At 35.1% G+C, this 24,972-nt stretch overlaps 1 protein-coding gene and 1 long non-coding RNA gene across 2 annotated transcripts; one reads left to right on the top strand and one right to left on the bottom strand.

Annotated features, from left to right (window-relative positions):
- Positions 1-22,059, bottom strand: LOC127835916 (uncharacterized). The gene is made up of 3 exons (XM_052362337.1): positions 21,945-22,059; positions 17,978-18,062; positions 1-5,631 (listed from the first exon to the last, which is right to left on the bottom strand). Exons 2-3 carry the CDS (start codon positions 18,047-18,049, stop codon positions 1-3), a joined length of 5,703 nt encoding a protein of 1,900 aa, XP_052218297.1. The 5' UTR covers positions 18,050-18,062; positions 21,945-22,059.
- Positions 11,066-12,648, top strand: LOC127834491 (uncharacterized). Its single transcript, XR_008027966.1, has 3 exons — positions 11,066-11,328; positions 11,650-11,840; positions 12,177-12,648. It is a non-coding gene; the product is annotated as an uncharacterized LOC127834491 (long non-coding RNA).
- Positions 22,060-24,972: the final 2,913 nt, after the last annotated feature.

Below are 24,972 nucleotides of genomic sequence, written 5' to 3'. Positions count from 1 at the left end.
TTAATGAAGATGCTTCAAATGAATTACTTGACAAAACTCCTTGTGTGTTTGTGAGATTTGAAATATGAGCATGTATTCAGCCGTAGAAGGTATAACATTCTCTCCTAGCCAGCTCTTCATAAAATCAACACCTTCAGGATTAGCTAAAACGTCAGAATCACTGAAACATGGCTTGGAATCTATGCCCTGCTGCGGGGCAGACCGCAAGCGATCAACGGGGTTTTGATAAAATTGTTCATTTCCGGGTCGTGCTATCGGTTTTGAAGCGGAATCGTATTCACTGCTTTTAATTTTGCTAAGATTAGTGTCATCAGTTGCATCTACTGCACAAGCTTGCTGGTTTTCTTCGACATCTTCGTCTGAGGATGAATCTGAATCAGAGTTGTTGTTTCGAGGAAGATGGTGATGTTTCCAAAATTTGTATGCCCATGGTGGAAGTCCATTACCATCAAGAAATGTTTGATTGAATAGATCAATCCAAGCTTTCTTTAAAGATTCTGCATCTTCAGCAATTGGTGAGAAGTCAGTAGTTTTGTGGCAAGGAATCTTCCAAAGGCAGAGTGTTCTACAATAGTGCCAATATTGTTTTCCACGTGGATTTGCCATTCTTATACCATGGCAAGGTATGAGCTTTAATGCATTCAATCTGCCATTTCTTGCAGTACTTCTTCTTTTAAATTGTAAGAATCTTGCACCATCATTGGGTTTAATTTCTTTAACATCAAACAAGTCACAAAACTGATGTAGACACATGTTGCATTGTATCTCTGCCTTCAGTTTTGGCGACTCTTTGCCACATTCGATGAAAACAGCTGTTGTGCCATGTCGCCCATCAAATTGTTTAATGAGAGGTGGGAGAATGTAATCTTCGCCATCTTTTTTATCATAGTCAGTTCTCAGCAGAGACAAACCAGATACACTGCAACTTTTGATGTTAACATTTGAAAGAACATGTGGGATATTTTGATTGAGGTGAGTTGCCTGAAAGATAGATGTTGTGCCAGCAATTGCATGGCTATTGTACATTTTTTGAACAGCACCTTGATTTATTGGTTCACCATCTTGCAACTTCTCCATTGCAGTGATGAGCACTTCATTAGATGTTTTAGTGGGAATTGCATCTTTAAAGGCATATTTAGTTACATACTCTGTAGCAGAGTCACCAGTATCTGAAAAGAACTCAAGATTTAAGTCCTGCACCCCATTTTCTTTATTTTGGCAACAACTGACCTCTATTACTGGAGGTTTTCTGAGAAACTCTGGCACAACAGCTTTGTCATCAGCATTGCTAAGAACATGCAGAATCTCAAAAGGATCATGACCATTAAACCATTTGTCGTTACATTCAAACTGAAGTTGAAAAATTTTCTTATTGTGTTTGTCAGGCTCAATGGTGGGTACTTTATTCATTGGTTGCGGTTTTCGCCTTTTACAGGTAATAACCTCTGTGGACTGTTTATTCCCAGTTTCCTTGCATGTCGATTGCTTTTTCTTAACCACTGCACATTTATCTGTCTTGGAAGGCTGATCGTTTATTCCTGTATGACCTAAGTGGCGACATGTTCCATTGACAACAGTCACATATAGTGTGTCCAATGTTGAAAAATCACCGGTTGTGAGGGCATTGTCTATCACACTTGCCATGTTCAGTCTGCAGATGGCGGAGGTCCTTTCATAGATGAAATCAAATGTCTTGTTTTTACCATCTGCTAGTAAACCTGCATTCCAGTTGGTGTAGAATGGTCGCATATATTCAATGTAATCCTTCCTAGCATGATCCCAACAGTCGAGTACCCTAGTACGGATAGTGTCCTGAACAAGAGGATTGTCGAGATCTTGGCCAGTATTTAAACATTCGTCTTTGGCACTCTGAAGGCAGTTTTGTATATTTAGTTTCAAGCTGTCCATGTGCTGACTGAATTCACGACTAAAATACAGCCTATGAGCATGTGGATTGGCATTTGCACCCCATTCAAACCGTGTAAAATAGGCATCACCATCATATCTAATTCTAGATAAAAACGTTGTGTCCAGCTCTGCCATCAATGCGCACATAAACGATACGATGCTTGGATACTGTAGTACGTTTCTTCGCCGACCTTCCAAAAATTCTTGGTCACTCTGGATGGAGAGGGTCTCTGTACCTGGACAGACTTTGTGAATTGCCGGGTGATGGTTATACGGTGGAGCACGAGTCTGGAACAGCATAATTGACATTGGCATTTTGTCTTTTCGCCAAGGAACACTTTCTTCCCAATCCCGTTGAACAGCTATTGCATCATCCCTTGACCTTTTCCAGAATGGAGCTGTATCCGGTATTGAGGACTTGAACATCATTAGGTTTGATACAGTCCAGTCACGAAGCTCTGAATTTTGCATTAAATCCTCTTTTACAGGTATTCCAGTTGTTTCAAAGGCATCACTTTTCAGAGCGAGCTTGGCCTTTCCCTTGCTATGTTCTCGTTTAATCATGCTATGAACTAGAAATTGAAGCTCAGTATTGACCATCGCTCGTTTTTGTGCGCATACCCAATACAGGTAAGCAAATTTGTAGCTGCCTGATTTATTTTTAATGCTACGAGGACGTTCTTGGTGTGGACATGCATCACCAGTGAGGAAGACATCCGGGAAAGCCATTTGTAGGTATCCTTGTGTATCCTCAGCAACAGGGTTCTGACGGTCCACATCTGGTGCTGAGATCCTTTGTAACACTGTGTTTTGCATTCCATTCTTGAGAATTTGCTCTGGGTTTTCAGACAAGTTAGAAACTCCACCCTGTGCAACACTACCTGAATCTCCTTCATCATTGCTGCTCTCCCTTAGGAGAAGTTCTATTTCTTCACAACATAGGTAGGTTAGGTTTTTTAATTCATCTTCAGGTAATAATACCTGTTCAATGTTTTTTTGTGATGCATTTGAAACATCTGTGCTACGATTGAGCCATTTCCTCTGAACACCGTACAAGACAACATCAGTGAGTGTTATTTTTATGGTTTCATTTGGATCTTCATCATGGTTAAGTTTGTCATTAGTTTGACTCTCTAGTATGAACTTTGCTAGATCGTTCCATATTAGATTTGCAATTTGTTCCATGTTAAGGCAGCTGGATGTGGCTTTTTGATTTTCAATTAGAATCGCATCTTTTATGCCACTTCCGATAATAAAACCAGAGTTTATCCATTCAGAGAACAGCTGAATAGTTAATCTTTTAGAAGCACGCTCATGGATCAGCTCAACATTGATTTTTCTTAAACCATTTGGGTAAACAGCTGTGCTTGTATCTGATAGCTGACTTGCTAGATTCTCCATGGCAGCTACTGTAAAAGGTGTATGAACCTTATCACAGTACCTGTAAAATGGTCTTTTGGTACCATATACAGGACAAGTCACTTCACGCTCCATAAGCTCTTTTGCATGAACAATCTTTGCCATATTAATTTTAGCTTCATTAATGCTCCCATCTTCTTGCTTAGAGACCATGATAACAAATGGTAACTTTTGGAAAGTGTGCCATGGAAGAGCTTTAGTTTTGACTGGTTCTTTAATCGCAAAAGATATTGATCCATATCTGGAGAATGGGATATTATTTGTTCGAGAACGCAATATAACTATTACAGCATGGATCGGTGACAGAACAAGTTTTTCAGCCTGAGATAAAGTGTCCATGAACATTTCATGCTGATATGAGGCCTCATCTTGAAAAACATCAAGAGCCATCAGATTTTCAGGACCGTAAGGGTTTATATTTGAAATATTGTCATCAATAGATTGCTGACTATCAACAGTGGTTCCCTGAGAACTCTCTTCACCAGCAGACTTTTTGTGCAGCAATGTTACAATTCCATGATCAATTTTACAAAATTTTGAACAATTTGTACATACCCCTGTTACTGTTTCATCATTATAAACTCTAGCACTCGAAAATGCTGAGTCGAGAGTGACACTAGACCCTGCTAAGACCTGAGACTGCTTTAAAGCTTGCAGAAGAAAAGAGTTTGACATTGGAATCTGTTGGCCAGCTTCAGGGACGTTTATACAATTAGCTGCATCTGCTTCAAAGCCAGGTGAACACATTCCACATTGAGAGCAATGGATCATCTTCATGGCACCATATGTTGCATGGAGATCACGAATTCCACTTAGATTTAGGACAGTGTGCTGAGCAGATGGGTCTTCAGATGACAGCTCGCTATGATCTAACCATGATTGACAAACAAGAGCTTCGCGTGGTTTCATTATATTAAGCTTTCCTTTTTTCAAAGTAGGTATTTCTTTACAAGACTTAAATCGACCAGTAGTCAAAGATTGAACAAACTTCACACATGCCGAAGGCAGAGACTGAGTGTATACTGCCTTGCCTTTGATAATGTCAAATTCTTGACTCGTGCATGCATATTTTGCCATTATCTGAACATGTTCAACACCTGCACTAACTTCGCTTATTGTTTTTAACACAAAAGCAACTGGTGTAAGTTTTGACTCGTGCAGACTGTTGTATGCTACCCATAGTTGTGGACTTGGTTCAGAACATGGAAGAGGAATAATGTCATTTTCCTCATCACATGAAGTGCCATGAAGCAGATTGCAGGAGAATTGTACTTGTTTATGAAGGTTACCATATACATATGAGCCCAAGATAAACTTTTCAGCTGCTCTCTTTCCTAACCACCTGACTTTGCTACAAAGATTGCATTTTCTAAGATAAAACTCGCTCGTGTCTGCTTCTGTTGGTTCTATTACTTTTTGTAAAGGCAAGTCGGAGTCTGTCTTAAGTTCCTGTTTTGCCTTAGAAGAGGCAGATGTAAATTTGACATCAAAGTTGATCCTTTCATTATTAAGACGATCCTCATTACATTGAGGCCCAGCAAAGTTCTTTAACAACTTCTCGTGTCTTGAATAATTGTGGATAATTTCTGAATGAACGTCCTTTAATGTTTCCTCATAGTCTGTGCAACTTATGAGTCGTGTAGTTGGGTCTACCAAATATTCAGCCTTAACATTTTCTCCATATCTTTTTGCAACTAGCTGCAAGAAAGTTGTTTTTCTGTAGTATTTTATTGTGCCCATTCCATAATAATGAAGGCGCTCTAAATTGCAAGCATCTTCATGGGATTGTGGTCCACGATTTGGCTCTAAGCCTTCATCTCTACAAACTTTTGAAGATTTAGTGTAATAAAGATTTACTTCGTGTAGAAGTGAAAGAAATTGACCCTCATTCGTCAGCACTGAGTTTATTGGTAATTTTTTTTGATTTGCAATGGCCTTCAAACGAATCCATGAATACCAACGGAAAGCCAGGGATGATCTTTCAGTACTTGGTATTCCTCTTGTTAACAGGCTATCAAGTCGAATTGTATGACTGATGTCTGAGCCTTGAATGGTATACTTTAACATGCAGTTTCTTGCATTTTTATACTCCCAGGGTCCAAAAACAGAATCCTGTAGACCAAACTCAGTTGTGACGGACAAAACATTAATTGGGCCAAGAGTAAGCAAATTTTCTAAAGTTAAAATTGTTGTTGTTGTTTTATTTACATTTGTATTAGCATTGGATATTTCTATACTTTCCTGTGTGGTAGACTGAGCAACCATATACTTATCCTTTTTAATCACATCATCTGGTCTTCCTTCCTGCAATATTCAGTATGACAGAAATTATTCACTTCATTTTCTTATCTAGCTGCTCCAAATGAGAGATAAGCTCAGGACAAAAGAAAATGCTGGGATCAAGGCGTTGATGATATATATTTTATTAATTGTCATTTTTGTTACATGCATTTCAATAATACAAATGATTAAATGCTATACATTTCAAATGCTATCAAAAACTTTTTTCAGGTCAAACATGTGTGACTGAAGTTGAAGAATAATTGTGCCATACATGGAACTGGTTTTGTTTATTTCAAACATATTTTCATGAACACATACATAATTTTACAATAAAAATACAGTTATACATGAATAATTCCAATTGCACTCCGTGAGATAAGATTTTAGCAGCATTTAATACTAAGTCTCTTTCATTTTGATAATCAACAAAGCAACCATGCACATCAACACTTCATAATTCAAAATGTCAACTCCAGACCTAGAAAGATTTCATGTGCATCATTGTCTACTCTCATCTCAACTGTATTATCGACTGCGACTTTCATGGAATACGAAGCACCTTCATGGACCTTCTTGCCAACATAATTGAAACACCCATGTCAGTGTTTTCTTTCCTTCAAAATTTGGGCCTTTTTTCCATTTCCAATGCTCATTACATAAAAAATCAAAAGAGGCGACTTAAGGGGTGTGTTGAAGCGTTGAAAGCAAAAAAAGCCTTTATGTGTAAAAAGTTCACACCACATGAATTCTTTCAACCAGATTCTCAAGAACCAAATAACCAAAGCTAGGTTTTGTCAATAATTCATGAACCTATAAGCTCATGCGTAAATGACTGTGAATCTGAAGCGGTTAAAAACCTTCAGATTCATTGTCCGGGACAACAGCTGAGCCATGGAAACAACAATAGCTTGAAATAATTAATTTAACAAATAAGAAGTTATGTATGATTAAATTTTAGAAATAGGGGGTAAAATAATAATTAATTTTTAAAATAGGGGCAAAATAAGAATTTGACCAAAATGTTATCTGGAGCTCTGGGTACAAGTGTATAGCATGTCAGACTGCATGAGGACTCCAACAGTTTACTTTTTTTATCAACTCGCAAAAAATTGCGAGTTGTTAAAATTTTAACTCGCATTTTTTTCTATCCAGCTCGCAATACAAGTTAATTACAATCAAAGCGCAAGCCACGAGACTGATACAAGCACTTGTAACAATAGACTTGCGTTATATTCCTTTTATTATATACAAAATTGATTCATTTAATTTAAAAACAAGAGCCGTCTCCATCGGAAGACATAATCGTCTTCTGAATGTAATAACTAGGGTAACTGACATTTTTTAAATTGTTCAAGAATATATATTTTCCGACATTTTCTGACATACAGTAAGAGCACTTACATTATTTTTTGCATTCAAAATATTTCAGTGTTGAAATTATGATATAACTGCTCCTTTTTTTAATTTTTTATTTACAAAAAAAAGACATCAATTTTGAGTTTTGTTTAGTTTTCAAGTGTTATAATAATACTAATCACAAAATTTGAATACGAAAAAAAGTTTTTTATTTTAATTGAACAGTTTTTTGCTTCACGGCTCAACATTAACGGTTATCCGATTGCCCCTGGCAAGTTAAAGTTGGGTTCGGGCAAGTTATTTTATAATCTAGTTGTCCGCCCGGGCAAGTGCAAAAAAGAACAAAGAAAAACATGTGTTTTTGTGGTTAAAACTTAAATAGTACAAATAATCACAAACGATTTGCCTTATGCACGAATTTAACTCGGCGATTGTTGTTTGCGGAAGTCCGAACTAACTAGGCATGGTGCGCATGCATTTCCAAATTTATTTTTTGAAACGCCGTAAATGGCTTGGGATTCCAAACATCGGTTTCAAATGCTATTTTTTTTATCTTTTTCATTAATATTCAGTTACACATAACATCGTTGGTGTTTTCAGTCACGAAGAAAACTACTTAAATAATATAACTATATAGAAACAACAACAAATAGCTTCGGTATATATATATATTTTATATTTTGCTTCATACATTTTCTTTTGCTTTACGTAAATTGACATTTTTGTTACGGTTCACGTGTTGTTCACAGTACTGTTAGTTTATTTAGCTTTGTGTTTACAAGTAACTTTTAAGTCTAAGTTGCTAAAGAAGACGTGGGGGAGAATGACTAATTATTTCATTTATAAGCAAACATTGGCACAAATCTACATTTAGACTTAATGAGACTTTAATTTCTGTAATCATTCTGTTAAATGTGCAAACATAAAAAAAGGTTTTGTGGGGTATCATTTTGATCTTTATTAAAATATGAGGTTTACAGTTAATGTGATATTTAATGTTTGGGCAAGTGGCTTTACGTTCAGGGCAAGTAGATTTTCTTAGTACTTGCCCGGCAGGGCAAGTTGGTTTTTAGGTGAATGTTGAGCCCTGTGCTTCTCTTGAAAATTTAACAAAATGTCAGTTACGCTACTTTTTACATTCAGAAAATGACAAATGTTCGTAATGTCAATTCCGAAAATTTGGTAAAAACATTATTTTGACCAAAAAGGTTGACTTAATATTTAAACAGTTAATGAATGTCACCTTAATAAACACAAAAATAGAAACAAGAGGGCAAACATGGCCCTATTCGCTCACCTGAAAGAGTCGGTTCATTCAATCTTTACCTAACGTTGGTTTTTAGGTAAATGTTGAGCCATGCGTCGGTCACAGAGTACGCGTTTATTAACAATGAATCACAGTTGTAGCATTAAAACGTGATATAAAACCGGTAAATAAAGCAGTACATTAAAGGCGGTTTCGGGCATCATCATCACACCTATTTACCGTACTGTAAACAATCATTAATTATGAGAAGTTAATTGCAATTGGTGAGCATTGTAAAATTACTCAAGGCGAGTAAGTTGTGAAAAACAAAACCCGTTAATAATTTGATGCGGTAACAAATTAAATCCAGTGCATGACGTATATTTTATCATGTCTATTTGTAGAACTGATTTACACTGTTTTTCTACAGCCACGTGATAATAACTATTCACCAGGCATTAATACCGGTATGCCATGTGAAACCTGTGTTATAAGAAAGAGCGTGAAATTATTGCTGCCGTCTGCAATGCCAAGTTCTACGCATGCAAAGCATTTTTTTTAAACAGACGATGTGTAATTAAATATAGCCTAGCCACTCAGTACATGCAGTATTTAAGACTTTCAAATTTACCAGTATGTTTCAATAAATTATATATTGCAACTATGGAAAAATATGTCAATTCAAGAATACATTGCAGTTAATGTATTTCTCAAAAATCAAGAAGCACCAGACTACGGCAAAAATTATTGGGAGAAGGGGGATGGCGAATAAGAGTTACGCAAGACCCACCCAATCAAAGACCGGGGCATATCTGAAAGTTCTAACATTGTATACTGTTTATGCCAGTGCATGAAAATAAATATATATGATAAATAAAAAAACATAAAATTATTTGATTTCAGGTAACAAATAATTTATTTAAATGTGACTTCATTGATAATTTAATACAGTCATTGTTGATACCGATAGATTTATGATAATGATTATGTCGTTCATTGAGCAAATAAGGTTATAGTGCTGAAATTTGGCTACTATTTTTTTTTCTTTAGCGCCAACCTAGTGAACTAAAACTCTGGCGTATGGAGTGTTATTGTTTTTGTAAGATTTGACCTGGTGACCTATATTTTGAGTTGACACCCCTAACCAAACATCAAACTTTGCTTACAAAAATGCATGTGGAAGGATATTAACTAAACGTTGTAAGAAGACATGAAAGAAACTGAACACTTTATAATATAAAAATGCTGTCAAACATGAACTTAGCAATTTTTATTCTGTTCTTATAATCATATTTATAATGTTTCCCAATTTCATGGTTTATCGCGCTATTTTCCCCAATCCCAAAAAAATGTGGCCTCTAGTGTTTACAATCAAATGAGGATGGACGACGGATCAAGACCAATCACAGAAGCTCACCTGAGCAATCACGTGAGCTTAAAAGTGAAAATGTATAAAAATGTCGGTTACATGACTTATAACATTCAACACTTTTTTTTCGAAACCTTATCCCAGATTTTGAAAGTTAAACACAGACCCTAAGTTCAAGGTCAAGGTCAAAATTTGTGTGTGTATGGAAAGGCCTTGTCCATATACACATGCATACCAACTGTGAAGGTTACCCTTGTCAAAAAATAACCCACTTTCATACCAAAACACACTTAAACCAACATAAAACTGTGTTTTTTCTGAGTTTTTCTTAGCGGAAGTTGGTTTTTGCTAATAAAAGTGAGTTTTATGTGCGCTAAACTGTGCTTAACTGAGTTTAAAGTTGGTTATTTTAAGAAGATGTGTGTTTAAGCGAGTTTTTTTCTGTAAGAAGTCGTTTTTTTGTGTGTCAAAAGTGAGTCTTTTTATTTATGAGTTGGTTTATGTGTGTTTAAGTGTGTCTTTTTGTTTTATAAGCGAGTCTTTTACAACAGAAGTTGGTCTTTTTTTAAACAGAAGTGGGTTTAAGCGAGTTTAACTTGGTCTTTTTGTAAATAAGTTGAGAGCTGCAACGAGGCTTAAAGACTCACTTTAACACACTTTTCAACAAGTTGGTCTTTTGTTTATTAATATAACTCATCAATGAAACAATAATTCTTCAACTGGGTCTTTGTTTAATGTTTATAGCCATAAATAAAACAAGTCAATTGTAAAGGGGCTTGTTTTACAGCTTGTTTGCCATTGTCCCTATTGTACATTTGTGTGCTCCCCATAATTTTTAGGGAATATTGGATGAAAATGGCTCTTTCAGAACATCACAGGTTCACAGATGGACAACAAGTATCACTGACAAAAACTATAACAATGGTCAAGCTTAGTTTTAAACATGAAAATGAAAGAGTTTGTGTTTCACTTTGATTTTTTTCTTTATGTTTGTTTTTATTATAAACAATATCTTATGATTGTTTTATGTCTTAATTTTTTCTTTTTTTTAAACAATCTCATATGATTGTTTATATTTGTTTAAAACAGTATTTACTTGTTAAATCTGCATATTTAAATAATTATGGTATTGGAAACATTATTTTGGAAATAATCTATTTATTTTTGTACATAAGTTATGCAAGATTTTGATATTTGCATATGCTACCATCATATCCATTTTCTTAATTTGCAATAAAATAATAAAATGCCAAACATGACCTGTGTTACATAAACTGTCAACAAAATAACAAGACAATACCTAAAAACACCCTTATTTCACACCACTAACAATAAACAGATAACAATCTGTCAGGCATTCAGAGCTAAACAGGGTACTGATTATCTAGGGGTAGATAAGGCTACTGATGGGGTTTGCCTAGAGATAAGGCTGTGTGGAATAAGATATAAGGCTTTTGATTGGCTATTGCACTGAGGTAGTTATCTTTTTGAAAACAACAACTTTTGAAAAATAAGCTGGTGTCAGCAATTGAATATTGAGCTAAATTTAATTCAGCAACATTAATATAAAGAAGTGAAAGACTTATAATGGTAGTGTAAAATGTCTTGAAATTCTGTCAGCATGAAGTATTGTGTGATGAAAACAATGTGTTTTTTACTGCAATGTGGAAATCAATAATAAGTTGGTTGGAAAGGAGGTTGAACTGCCTGTTGTTGTTTTTGGAATACTGAAGAACAGTTTTAACAGGTTTGTATTGTCATTTCTTTACCCCTTTTTTTATTTAGTTTATTGAATTAATTATGATCATTATCATATTTATGTATTGTCACTGGGAAATGTAAATGGATAAGTTATTGTATTGCAATTTAAAGGATAAACAACACATTTTGAAGCAAAAATAGATAAACTTACACATGAAATAGTGTAAATGTTGTGTACAGTGAATAATTATGGTTGTGTTTCATGGTTATTGTCATCTAAAATTTTATTTATATCTATTTCTGGTTATTACTGAACGGATTTCTTTCCCTCATACTTAATTAGAACGTATATATTTTAATTTTGAAGGTTAAACTCTTGCCACAAGGCAAAATTGACATCGATGGGAAGATCCTTTGGAAAGAATGTGCATCATCGCCTGCCTGACGTATGGACTTTTAAACCTGGTTTTTACCCTGCACAAGCTGGCAAACTTGAGGGGAACAAGAGTGGGAAAACCTCGCCCTGTCCTTGACCAAGAAAGCTCGATTTGTTGAGAGGTAAACTATACAGGTTATTGCATTTACAATGCCACCAGACCACACAGCCAAATGAGACCACGCATCTTGGTACATTTTCAAACTGCATTTTCTACCAAACGCAATTTCTTTTAATAATTGATGAAAAGTGCTAAGTCACATGTGATCACGGGATTAAAATTTCAAAAATAAACAAACAAAAACAACAAGCAAATAACTTAAATTTATTTTTATTAAAGCAACAAGATTACCATAACAGCAATATTTCATAGATAAGTGGAACGAAAACATAACCAATCAACATGTTTGAAGAATGCCTTGCCCTTTTGAAAGTGATATGGTATTAATCCTTTGCAGATCAACTGGCATAAGAGATGCTCAAGAGGAGAAGGACACAAGCAGCATCAATGGTACAACTACGTGTCGCTCCAGCGCCCGCTTTCCAGGTCTCTACCAGCTGCTTTCCAGGTCCCTCCACCCGCCAAGATCAGGTCTAATTCCCTGCACTGGCTGCTTTACAGGTCCCCTAGCAGTCAAGGTCTCTCCAGTAGCTGCTGTGCAGGTCCCAACACCGTATGCCGTCAAGGTTCCTCCATAAGCTGAAATCCAGGTTCCTCATTCCACTGCGGTGCAGGTACCTCCAACAGCTGAGATCCAGGTCTCTGCAGCAGCTGCGGTCTAAATACTCCACCCGCAGTGGTCCATTGCGGTCAACCTTTTGCTTTAAAATCTTCCATAAATGTCTATTATTTTATAATGTATTGTAAAAATAATCTGTTTGTATAAATTTGCGGTGTACTATTTTTGTCATATAAACATAATTTTCGTACACATTGTGTTTTTTTCCCTTTTAACCACATGGGGCTTATAATGAACTGTTGTAATTGCTTCACAAAAACCATTTTTTCTAGAACATATCAGTCCAAAATTATTTTTTTTCACACTGCAAAATCCCACAAAAGGCTCACAAAAAACCTACTTTCTTAAAAAAACTCACTAAAACACTGTTAAAACCCACAAAAATCAACTTACCCAAACCCACAAATTTCTTTTGTTTTTTTTTCACAGATAAAATACTGTTAATAACTAGGTTTAAAGCGAGTTAAAAGCTTGTTTTCACTGTGAAAAAAACTAACAAAGGCGTGCTTTCAGCTCACTTTTCGCTCACTTAAAAACCGTGTTTAGCCTGCTTATAGCTCACATAAAAAACACACTTTTTACCCACTTAAAACCAACTCCACAGACAGAAGTTGGTCTAAGCATGTTTAAAAAACCTCAAAAAACCAACTTGTAGAAAATCATACTCACTTTAAACCCACTTAAGATGGTTAAAAAACCCACTATGTTGGTTTAAAGCGAGTTAAACCAAGATTTAACTCAGAAAAAACCAAGTCGGTAAGCTAAAAAACCCAGTCGGTAAGCTAAATGCGTGTCTGAAAAACCCGCTTTTAGCACAGTGCAAATACAGCAGAGTTAAACACAGATGCCTGAAAAAAACTCACTTTAAACCCACTTAAGACGGTTAAAAAACCACTATGTTGGCTTTAAGCGAGTTAAACCAAGATTCAACTCAGATAAAACCAAGTCGGTAAGCAAAAAGTGTGTTTAAAAGACTCGCTTTTAGCTCGGTGCCAATACCGCAGGGTTAAACCCAGTTTAAAACTGGGTTATAACCGGATTTTGCTCACTTTTTTGACAAGGGTAAATCTGAAGTGACATAAAAGTTATAAGAATTTTTCAAAATCCAAACGCAAAAGTGTGACGGAAGGGCAGACCGACAGACAGTGCACTATAATTATGCACTCCTTCGGGGAAATAAAAAAGTTTAAGCATTCATAATTAACGAAGAATGCTCTTATAATTTTCTTTTTTCAAAGTGACTTCATTAAAAGTAGTCCGGCTAGTATGGTTATATGGAATTGGAAAACTTGTGAGTAGCATAATATGGGAATTATTTCTGTGCAGATAAATTTTACCGATTGATACAACTTGTATTTTTTGGGAACATAAAGCAGGTATATAACTAGTAACCTGAAAATTAACAGGGGTCATCTGCCAGTCATGATCAATCTTCCTATGAAGTTTCATGATCCTGGGCATAAGCATTGTTGAGTTAGGCCTAACAAAAAAATATGTTTGTTTCCACTGACATGGCCTAAAAAATTAGGGTAGGTAGGTAGGCAAATAATTTTATTTATTTTTTTTTTTTTTTTTAGAAAATGTTGTACATGGTGCATCTTCTCATTTTTTTGTGTATAACTGTATGTACAATAAATTTGATGATGTATGTAATGCTATATGGCTTTATTTAAATGCTTAAATGAAATAAAAACTTGCTGTTCATTAATTTTGCATTTGTTGCTTTCCTTATTTCCGAGTTTATTGTTGATTTCTGGCAACGGCTTTAATACTGTAGTCAAATGTCAAATATATGGCGTCTGTCCGTCCGAAAACTTTAACATTGGCCATAACTTTTCCAATATTGAAGATAGCAACTTGATATTTGGCATGCATGTGTATCTCATGAAGCTGCACATTTTGCGTGTATTACGTTGGATTTTAGTGCCTCATGCCTTTGGTAATCAGTCTTAATTTGTTCAAATATGGGACATAATTGTTTGTTAGGATCTTGAATTCGTCAATTGGTCGGTAATAAATTTTGTGCTGGCGAAAATAAATGATATCACAGTAGTCCATTTTATGACCAATAAAAGGCATAACTAAAGTGTCTATACAGTGTCTATAGGGAGTCAGTGTTGTTATACTTTCTGTTCCTTTGGGATCATGGAGTATATACTATATTATTTATAATTTATTATATATTAAATAGCCTAAAAGCCATGCTAGGGGGACGTGAGTGGTGTTGCATGTAACATTATCGCCATGAACAGACGCAATCAAACTGGGTGTGCTATTATATTTTTTGGATGCAGTTTATGCTTCCAAAGGACCACAATTTCAGATTATCTTATGTACTGGTGTCGTGGGGATCTATCTACCAGGGCTTAGGCGCTGTCCCAAAATTTCTTTGAGCCAACCAGGTTTTTGTTTTTCGATGCGCGAAAACTGGTTTTGAAATAATTATATATACATTTACTATCAACTTGTTTGTATGTCTTTTAATGACAACAAAGGCATATCACATATCATAAGGTAACATTTTTCAATATAGAAATAATTAGTATGGTACTTGTCAAAGTACAAACATAAGTTATTTTATAGAGTACATTTAAAGGGGTGTCGATTGTTCCAAATTTGAAATCCTGAAAATTAGGCCGGGGTTCTTGGAACCGCAGCCGCAGGAATCCAACAGGAATAAAGGGAAGATCCCCCACCCCATCCAGAGCCCTTACTAATTGTTCTTTTTAAGAGTCTTTCCAATTGTATTTTCGGGTGAATACAATTTAAAATATTATAAACCACACCGTCCGTATCACCGCATGTGCATTCGTCATTCTATTTCTTCTATAAAGAACTTCGAAAATAAATTATAATCTACGAAAAATAATGTATCCGAAAACGACAGTCCAAAAAATTGTACGTGTATGCCACATTAAATAAAATGTGCATATCGTTTGACTGCAGACATTGCAAAACCTAGCAAATATACAATTTGGTTGACATATTGCTTTACAATAGCATTTTTGTGGGTAAAAAACAACTTAATTATTACCTTTTAATTTCAAACAATAATCGGCAAAAAGGTGTAACATCGCCGAAATAGAACTAATAATTTAATTATCATCCTTTAATTCAGATCGATAGTCGGGAGAAAGGTGTTAAGTAATCAGCTTAGAAATAATGTATTTCTTGGTACGCTTCTTTTGATTTGTTAATCTTTAAATACGACGTTTGCCATCGGCCGCTATATTGTTGGCAGACAACAAGATCAACTGACTGTGTATTCCAAGTGTACAGTGTTTGCGCATGAATGACCCAATATTATGTGTGAGCAAACTCATTGCTGATTGGCCAGCTACCACGTGCACTTCAATAACAATAAAAATGATATGCGGATAATGTAGACAAGTTTATTGAGCGTCTCCGAAAAATAAGCGGTCCGATTTTTTTTCGAATTTTGGCCTCAAAAAAGATTAGGACCGGCGGCAAAAAATTAGGTAGGGTCGGGCCATCGGAAACAAACAATTATTTTTGTTACGCCTTATCATTCGGAAACCATTTTACTGTGTCCAGTCACTGTGACCATGACCTAGTGACCTGGAAATCGATAGGGGTCATCTGCCAGTCATGATCAATGTACCTATGAAGTTTCATGATCGTAGGCGTAAGCATTGTTGAGTTATCAACCAGAAACCATTTTACTATTTAGAGTCACTCACTCACTGTGGCCTTGACCTTTGACCAAGTGACCTGAAAATCAATAGGGGTCATCTGCCAGTAATGATCAATGTACCTATGAAGTTTCATGATCCTTGGCCTAAGCATTCTTGAGTTATCGTCCGGAAACCATTTTACTATTTATAGTCACTGTGACCTTGACCTTTGACCTAGTGATCTGAATATCAATAGGGGTCATCTGCCAGTCATGATCAATCTACCTTTGAAGTTTCATGATCCTAGGCCTAAGCGTTCTTAATTTATCATCCGGAAACCATCTGGTGGACGAACCCACCGACATGTGCAAAACAATATACCCCCTGTTCTTCGAAGGGGGGCATTATAAATGAAAATAGTTGAATTTTCTATTATCATTAAAAAAATATTCAATCAACACATATTTCAAGTATTCAAAATAAAAGTCTACATATTAAGTGAAGACAATCATATCGTGTACTGAATGTAATAACTTGTGTGTACAGAGGTGTGTACAAGAAAGTGACACCGATATTCGGCGTCTTACCCTACCAGCATTTTCCCCTCAAAATACAATTTTCCCACCAAAAATATCATTTTTCACCAAAATATAATATTTTTATCAAAGAAATGTTTATTTTTCCTTTGGGCATTCGACAATTATCCAATTTGCACCATGAACAACGATCTTTCTCTCTCTCTCCAGACGAACACAAAAAATCTGGGAATCCCAGTTATTCTAAATATACCTCTTAAATTACGTCATGTTAACTGGGCAACTAATCGTAATAATCATGTGGCTATTTTACTGGATACCGGTCTTGCGCGAGAAGGGTGTTTCGTCAATAAATTATCGGAAACCAGTCGAATTTTCATCCGGCTAAATGTCTCACAATTGGCGTTCTTACACAAACAAAATAAAACATTCGGACTCGGAAGATACTGAACGCATCAAGGCATTTTTTAAGAAAGAATCATTGAAAACCTTTATAACCCAGCAGGATTCTGAGGTAATCAACATCGAACATTGTGAAAGTAGACAATCGGCAGCTGCCGCTCCTTTCCCTTCCAATACTGTTTCAGATCAAGATCGTCAACCCATTCATCATGAAATTGAAATCACAAAAATTGACATCGTCCCCCGGCCCCAGTACAGAAATATAGTTGAAAACATTTCCCATAATTAGATCTACACCTGCAACTTAATTAAGGACTTTGACTTTAATACGTGTTAAATGTGTTTAAGAACAAATAGGACAGAGACCAGCCTCTTTTGATGAGTTATAGACATTGAAATGAACAGTTTTTATTTTTTTCCCTAATATGTCTCTTTTGCAATCTTTTTTCCCCTTTCACCCAGCGCCCAGCGTCTTCCCCTTTCTCTAAAAAAAAACCCTGGTGTAACTAACATTTTGTAAATTTTTCAGGAGAGCATAATTTCCGAAATATATTAAGAGCACTTATGCTACTTTTTGCATTCAAAATATTTCAGTGATAAAATTATGGTAACTGCTTCTTTCTTAACTTTGTATTGTTTTTAATGATATCTCAATTTGTAGTTGTGTTTTGTTTTACAAAGTTTACTATAACACTGATAAGAAAATATGAACACTCAAAAATATTTATTATGTTAATAAAACAGATTTTAGCTTTTCCTGAAAATTTAACGAAATGTCAGTTACACTACTTATAACATTCAGAAAACAACATATGTTTGCTTTTTTCAATAAGGAAAAATTGGTTATGTTTTTTTTTTTTATGAGGAACTCATATAAGGGCCGCTACACAAATCAGAAAAAAAGCCCTGTTGTCAAGTAAGTAAGTATAAAGGTAAGTATTCTTACCTTTTTCTGGTGAAACTGTCGTTTCTTTGGTCTCCCGCGCCCGCGGGCATTTCCAGTTCTGTTGTTATTCATAATTGTTTTGGATCTATTGAGAAAAAAAATATAGGTTTATATGTACATGTAGAACTGTTTAATGGCACTCATCACAAACAATGTATAGTACCATATGGAATTATAGAAAAGATATGTTTTTTACTTTAAGGGAAGAAAACTGGAAAACTAAGGAAGAAAAGGGAATTTAGTCACTTTGCACCTAGGCCACTCCAAATTGATTTGTTGGTGTACGGTTTTTTTTGAAAAATAGTTGACGAAGCAAGCGAAAAAATAATAAATTCTTTAGCTATATTGATGCATATGTACATGACTTTTAAAGGAATATTAATGAACAACAGATACATTTGCATCAGATTTTTTTGTCAGTCAGTCGGACTGAAAATCTGTCATCTTTTGTCAGTCCTTCACAAAATTTGTAAGTCAGGACTGAGTGAAGGACCGACTGTTTTCACAAACTCTGTATTACAGTTAAGTCCGGTAATCTTGCGCGTCCCGTAATATTGCGCACTTCGCATTTGCGAATCTCGCAGACGACAAATGGTTTTCTTTAGTGATCCAAGATGGAATTTCACATTTTTAATAATTAACGGATTTAAAAGGTACGTATTCCAAGCAAAATTAAATTTGATCATTACATTTAAACACCGGTTGCGTCATCGTAAACACTGGCCCACTTACGAAACTTTCGAAATGAATCACTAATTCCCTGCAGTCTTTAGCGTTTTCATACTTTAAATTAAGAATTCATAAATCCAACGTGTTATTTAGCATTCCATTGCACAATATCCGATCAGTTATGGTATTTTTGGCCATGAAACCGACATAGTCCATTATTTACCGCCATTCTGTCAAACCAATTTGGTATGATCTCTGCATGCGCAATGGCCTAGTTTGGATATTTTCTTTAAACTATGGAAGCATGATAAGGATACAATCAAACTCGTTATGCATAAACATTTATTTCACGCATACCAGGTACTTTTTTATTAATTGTACACTATAACTAGTAACTATATTATTTGTTGATTTGTAGTGAACAAAAACTGCACTAGAAATCCACATTTAATTTCAATGGTTTTACAAACTGATTTTAAAAATATTGTTCTGGAATGTTTTTGTGTCAATAATTGGAAACCACATGTCTACAATTTTGCCTAAACAAGGTCATTACAGAAAGTGCGCAAGATTATTGGACACTGTGATAGTTTGAAAATGAGGTGAGTCATGTTTGTTTTGAAATCAAATCTGACAGTTCTTCACTGAATTAATCAGATACAGTCGATTAGTGTATAACGGATAGCTAAGGACTTCGAGTCTCATTTCAACGTAAACACCATGCATTCAGTAATTAAACCATTAAACCTAGCAGGGCTTAACACTAAGGCACGTCCGAACGACATTCACTGCCTGTACCTAGGTCCGGGCTAGCCAATGTCCCAGAAACATGCCCGACCAGTCGTGTGTATTTTGGGAGGGATAATGTATTCTATTTCAATAAACTGCATTTTAAATAAGCTTTTCAAAGATGCAACAATCTTACATTTAATACAGTACGATCAAATAACAATTAAATCCCAGAGTAAAGTCGGAGACAACAAACAGATCGTATCTCAAAATCAGATTTGGAACCCCCTGATTGCAATCAAAAAGAGGCCGATAATTCAGAAAATCCCCAGCAGTTTTCCTGGTAAAACACGTCAGTAGCTATTTTTAAACGGAATTCCGCTAGATACGGTTTTTGATTGGTTTTCTCGTAGTAACGTGTTTTCTCGATAAAAATATGTTATAATCTAAAAGCAGGGATCGCCCAGGATCGTCCGGGGTGGATGAAGGCAACTCGACATTAACACAAAGTTACTATAAAATTATTAGTTATTTATCAATTTAAAATAATTGTAATTTGTTTGATCGATTAGACGTGTTTTGACAATCTTTTTTACGCAATTCAATTAGCAAAAGTAATATTAATGATTGATCCCGGCTTTTAGTAGAGAGTTAACCCTGTACAATTGTTACGACTACCGTAGCACGTTATTTTGCGAAACCTGAGATTCACTTACCATTTGTTGTCAGACGGTAACCGTGGCAATCTATGTAAAAAAGGTTTGGCTTTACGGGTGGGGATGGGGTTTCCTCAGATAAGAAAAGGGAAGGAGGAAAGCAAGAGAGAGTATGAGGAAAAAAAAGGAAATTTCTTCCGAAATGGCATGAAGATTACAAATAGATGTCTAAAGCAGATGAATATTGAATTCATTATCAATAGAAAGGCAAGCTAATAAGAATTATTGAATCATAATTGCGCACCTCTACACACAAGAAAATACCAGTTGAATGATAAACATAAAGGTTTTGATATACTTGGGGTCAGGGCACATGAAAGATTGGTAAGGGCTAGTAGGTTCTGCATTTAGAAGCCCGAATGGGCTAGTTGAAAAAAAAGTTAAGTGTTAAGCCCTGCCTAGATATACATTACACAGGGCTTTTTTTCCTCCTTTATGAGTGGCCGTGGAAGGACATTTCACAATTTTGAAAAGGACAATTCACAAACCTAACATGGCCGTGAATTTTTATAAAATGGGCCGTTTTTCACAATTTTAATAATTTCACGACTCAGTTTTTCACAATTTTAAGAAGTTCGCGACTCAATTTTTCACAATTTTGAAAAGTTCGCGACTCAATTTGTCACAATTTTGAAAAGATTGCAACTCATTTTTTCACAATTTTGAAAAGTTCGCGACTCATTTTTTCACAAAGTAAGGGGGCCAGGGCCGCTTCACAAAGTCAGGAAAAAAAGCCCTGTTACACATGTCTTTCCTATTGAAACATGCCAGCGGTTTTAAATTTCCGAAAAATATTATTTGTTTACAGCGCGAATTTCATGGTACACCGATTCAGCCATTTCCGGATCGCTTAGGTCTTTATCGGATTACATGTGTATCGTGTTATTTCTTGAAATTTGACACAGCATTTGTAAAAAATAATTGCAATATATGTACATTTCCAGAAAGGAAATTCATTTCTGCATTTAACAAGACCAAATTAATGGAAATCGCTACACAATTGATGAAGTTATTGCTGTTCAAAGCGATGCACCCTATATTCGGTTCATTTTGAGTTGAATCTATATATAGATTTGATTGCGGAAAATATGTTTTCAGAAAAATCGATTTTTCGTTATAATTTGATTATTTTTCATTAAAAATGATGTTTTTACTTATTAATATCATAGTCACACGCTTACCACATGTGTATTGGACAACTTCAATTGGGTTTATATTTATTTTCAGACAATCCCCACATTCCTGAATATGGGTTACCACATGTCCGTTATTCACATCAAATTCCGAGTTGCAGCTTTCATGTATATTTTATAAGGTACGCATCAATTTGGTTTCTGAGCATTCTTGCTTTTGTAAAGGACACATAATACTAAAATATCACAGCAATAAACATTATGTTTACCAAACAAAATCTGCAAAATTCAAGAAACCATTTGTCTGCACTTTTCCTGACGTCACAAAAACGGTGCGTACATAATGTGACCTTGTTTTGCTTTCGAAAAAAGAAACAGTTGTAAACATTGACACACATCAACAAAAACATTTATCGACTTAACAATAATAGGCTATTTGTATTCAATTAATAGAATACTATAAATCTTAACATAAATAAAAGTATTTTGCAAAAAACGTTTAAGCTATCCGTAACTCACTAAAATCAGCTATTCACCAATCGACTGTATTTTTGTGTTAATAAGCACATGAATTTATTATTTCCATAATAAATTTAGATATTATGTTGTCAATTTATAAAAGAACATGTTTTTAAACCATTTGACCCTTAACTGCGCAAGATTACCGGAGAGCATCGTATTGTTAACAATAAACATACGAACTGCCAGCGGTTGACCTACCGTAATGAAAGTTTAGAGTTGTTTGTTTTTGATCTAGCTTCAATGCCTTTTTCGGGGGCATTATTTCTGTATTATTTATCACTGTAAAGTACAAAAAGTTAAACAGGCAATCATCTGGGGACTCAAGAAAATATCATAACACACTCTATTCAAAAGGTTGATTGTAATTGGTTCGTATACAGCTGGGGCTCAACTGGAGCCAATCAAAAGACTTGTTGCATTATTGAAGCCTCATTGAGTCATTCGGTTAAACTCAGCGTACATCGGTACACTTTTGACTCGTACCCAAGAGGGTTCGTACTTATCGGATTCCTTTCAGCAATGAGTCCACTGCCGGACGCGCGGATAATTATTAACTGATTACAATCTGTTTCGTATTAACATAATCGTTATTTGTACGATTGTTTTTAATTTCAAAAGTTTTCTGTAAAATTCAAATCGTAAAAACGACCCTTATCTCTAGCCCTGAGTAAAGTTCATTTAACATGTTAAATACTGAAGATGGCGTTCATGTTACTAATATTCATGATATTTCCATATGCGAGTGTGATTGTAAACACAAGTTTCTGAAAGCAGTGCGAAAAGGTGCATTACGCAAAGCCAATAAATCTGCGCAGATTTGTGTCAATATTGACAATAAACTGCATGTTTTCTTACCGTTAGTAGATCTAATCTGACAGTCCGTTGGTCACTTTGTGGAATATCTTGCATTAGTCCGTTTCAGTTATTATTGCCTTACACTTTTCAATATAAATTTATGAACTTTAAACAAAATAAGTAACTAACTAACTATTTAAATGACTAACACGCGCGTTTTTTTTTTCGCAATATCCGAGACATTTTACTTTTGCGCTTTGCCCTCAATGTCTGGCTTTTAAAGTTTACCGCTTTTTTGCAAATACAATGACGTTTACATATGAATTGGCCAATGAAAATTTCGGCGGGATGACGTCAGGCGCCAAAACTGGCGCGTGGTTTTTCCCGGTATAGACCCAATGTGTCAACGCTGTAAATGCGCGCTAAGCATTGTGGGAAACGGACTATTTCCAGCATGGCGCCCGCAAACCTTATGAACACGGAAGTAAAAATAGTAATTAATTATTATCAAAAACAGGCCTCATCAAACCGGGTCAGCCATGATATATTGTTGGATGCAGTTTGTGCTTCAAAAGGAGCTACTATTCATGCCAGCCTATCGATGTAATATTCACTAAACACGTTGCAACGACTGTTATCTTCGAAATAATAAATATTTACAATTTAATACCTGCAGTCCTTCTGAATTTTGAGGACGTCATCGATTCAAAATAAACGCTGTGAACATTGCAAGGAATCTAACATACATGTAATTTTTGAGAGGATTATTTAGGGATGAAATCAAATGGAAGTTGATGGATTGAACATTTGGAGGAGATCGTCATGGTATCATCATTTGGCACTTTCATCTATTTATTTATCAGTAGATACTGAAAATGCTAAATGTGCTAATCGCAATATCAAACTCAAAGTAAAACAGGTAGGATTTTTACAGCTTTGTTTTTCTTAACATAATATTGTATGTTTTCCATTCAATTTTTATGCTCATTTTTTATATAATTTACTAATGTATTCATAACCAGAATAGTTTATGAATGTATAAACAAAAAGATACATTAACAGTATGTTTAACTATTTAATAAATATGCTTTGCTTAGTCGTTTGGTACTCTTTTTTCATGTTTTTTTTTTTCCTAATTACTAAAACTTTTTTGATAGCAAGAAAAAATTGATTCAGTACAATGAATTGCATTTGCAATGTTATAGTGGGAACAATATTTGATTAACTCAAATTTGACTATATCAACATTCGAGTCAAATTAATCAAAGTTGTTTGCACAGATATTTATTGCCCATTCATACTGGTATGAATTAATGGACTATAACACCTATATAATATATAGGTGGTACATAAAGTTTCAAAGTGGTACATAAAAGGCTTGGTACATAAAAGGACTGGTACATAAGGTGTATATAGTTTATATATTATTGACATACTTGTACTAGTCGCCTTGAAAGTCGCGCCAGTCAAAAATCATAAAAAGCGACATTTAAAGTTATGGTAGCCAGAACTAGGTATCAGTCTTTCAATAATGTAGTGTTTCCTAATTATGTATTGCTTAGGTTGTTTTGTTTCGAATTTGCAATTATTTTAGAGTATCTTCAGTCATTTTGCAAATTCCATGTTTTTTTTTGTAATAAGGTAAATTATGTTGCACATGGGAATGCGTGGTAAGTAATAGTAGTAAGAGTAGTAGTAGTAGTAGTTATTGTTGTTCTTGTTGTCGTAGTTAATTAATTAGTAGTAGTAGCAGTAGTAGTAGTTGTAATGGTTGTGTTTTTATTTGTATTGAATTCTGCTCATACAACACAATGATGCAGCTGCTAATGATGATGATGATGAATATGATAATGCTGCTGATGATTGTGATGATGATTATATGATGGGACTTAGGTCTAAGAAAATGTGTGAGGTTTAAACACAAAACCTGCTGGATAATAAAACCATTTTATGACAAAAGAGCTAGATTTTAGAGTATATAACAAGTATAAAATTGGGAAATTTACCATTCAATGATCATGTGGGCTTCATCAACAGCAATGCATGAAACAGTTATATGATATCTCTTTGAAATGTACTCAATATTGCTCTTCCAATTCTTGTGCTCAGAAATGCTTCTGGTTGGGCATACACCAATGAGTACTTTCCTTCAATTATTTCTTCTATATTTCTAAAGGCACATAAACAATACTGTCGCCCTTGGCAGGACTTCCGCACGTTCTCCCCCCCAGATGTTTCCTCACCAGACATTACCCCCATGACGTTTCCTCCACAAGCGTTTCCCGCCCCCATTTTAGTTTTAGTGCTGATGCTCCCCCCCCCGAATAAATTTATAATTGTTTGGTTGAAGTATAATCTTGATTTATTATCAAAATGATTATTTTCCTTATGAAATATTTAATTAACTTTATCTATGAAGCAGCTTGTTTGT

The sequence above is a fragment of the Dreissena polymorpha genome, chromosome 6 (assembly GCF_020536995.1).
Source record: "Dreissena polymorpha isolate Duluth1 chromosome 6, UMN_Dpol_1.0, whole genome shotgun sequence".
Lineage (NCBI taxonomy): Eukaryota > Metazoa > Mollusca > Bivalvia > Myida > Dreissenidae > Dreissena > Dreissena polymorpha.
This window is presented reverse-complemented; position numbering and strand designations above follow the sequence as displayed.

Excerpts from the sequence above, each read along its gene's own strand:
- LOC127835916 (XM_052362337.1), bottom strand. The coding sequence starts at position 18,049 with ATGAATAACAACAGAACTGGAAATGCCCGCGGGCGCGGGAGACCAAAG. Across the intron at positions 5,632-17,977 it reads GACAGTTTCACCAGAAAAAG|GAAGGAAGACCAGATGATGT; the intron begins GTAAGAATACTT and ends TGAATATTGCAG.